Raw genomic sequence first — 990 nt, 5'->3', positions numbered from 1 at the left:
GCAGTGACCTGAGATTGTGCCACCGCACTCCATCCCGGGTGACACAGTGAGACCCTGTCTCAAAAAAAAAAAAAAAAAAAAAAGATCAGATGAACCTGCTCCTTACTATTAACTGCAAAGGTTGGGGATGGAAACTTTCAGCCTGACACATCTCCCTTCAGTGGTGGTGTGACAGTGGAACAGGGTGCTTTTGTGAGCTTGGTTTGGTGGAGAGTAGAGAGAAATCCTGACCTACAGATTACTGTGTTACAGAGATGAAGAGAAATGATTCAGCTTATTTGTTTCTCCAGGTTTCTCCCAATAAGTCACCCCAGATTTGTTCGAACCATCCCGGAGCTGAGTGTTCGGCCAAGGTGAGGGGGACGTTAGCAGCACTGTCTTATGGAAGGAGCACTGGGCTTTGGAATTAGGAATCCTGAGTTAGAATCTTGATTTTACCAGTGTTAGGATTTATTTTTGCCTTTCTCTGTCCAAGTTTTCTTGTTTCTCCAGTGGGGATATTTGGTTCTCTTAGGGCTAGAGGGATCATGTGAAAATTAATGCAAAAGCTGTGTATAGGTTTTAATTACCAATTTAAAGCCTGGTTTCAGTTCTGTTTGTCAGCATGTCACAAAAAGAAACATTTTTGCTCTTAACCCAATTTTCTATAACCCAGTAATTCCCTAAATAAGCAAAATGTATCCAAGAATATCTGTTATTTCAACCTGGATGACTGCTTGGTGGGCTGGAAGCTGAGCTAGAATTTCAGGTCATGCTGGGGTAGATTCTGTAGAGAAGAGTGTTCCATAAGATACTGTGTGGGGAGGAGAACAAGGAGTTCTCTAAAAGAACCCAGCCGCTCAGATTGATAGACCCTTAGTGAATAAAGCTAGATGCATATGACCTTAATTAAGAAAGGCTTGGCCGGGCGCGGTGGCTCAAGCCTGTAATCCCAGCACTTTGGGAGGCCGAGACGGGCGAATCACGAGGTCAGGAGATCGAGACCATCCT

General features: G+C 44.1%; 1 protein-coding gene across 2 annotated transcripts in view; it reads left to right on the top strand.

Moving 5' to 3' along the window:
• Positions 1 to 990, top strand: part of PDCD11 (programmed cell death 11) — a 59,970-nt gene that overhangs the window by 32,520 nt on the left and 26,460 nt on the right. For both annotated transcript variants that reach the window (XM_011957353.1, XM_011957352.1), the window contains exon 21: positions 291 to 353. In XM_011957353.1, coding sequence (XP_011812743.1) covers positions 291 to 353 — 63 coding nt within the window. The remainder of the gene's footprint in view (positions 1 to 290; positions 354 to 990) is intronic.

This window comes from Colobus angolensis, unplaced genomic scaffold (genome assembly GCF_000951035.1).
Source record: "Colobus angolensis palliatus isolate OR3802 unplaced genomic scaffold, Cang.pa_1.0 Scaffold44, whole genome shotgun sequence".
Classification (NCBI taxonomy): domain Eukaryota; kingdom Metazoa; phylum Chordata; class Mammalia; order Primates; family Cercopithecidae; genus Colobus; species Colobus angolensis.
The sequence above is the reverse complement of the archived record's forward strand: the minus strand, read 5'-3'. Positions and strand labels throughout refer to the sequence as shown.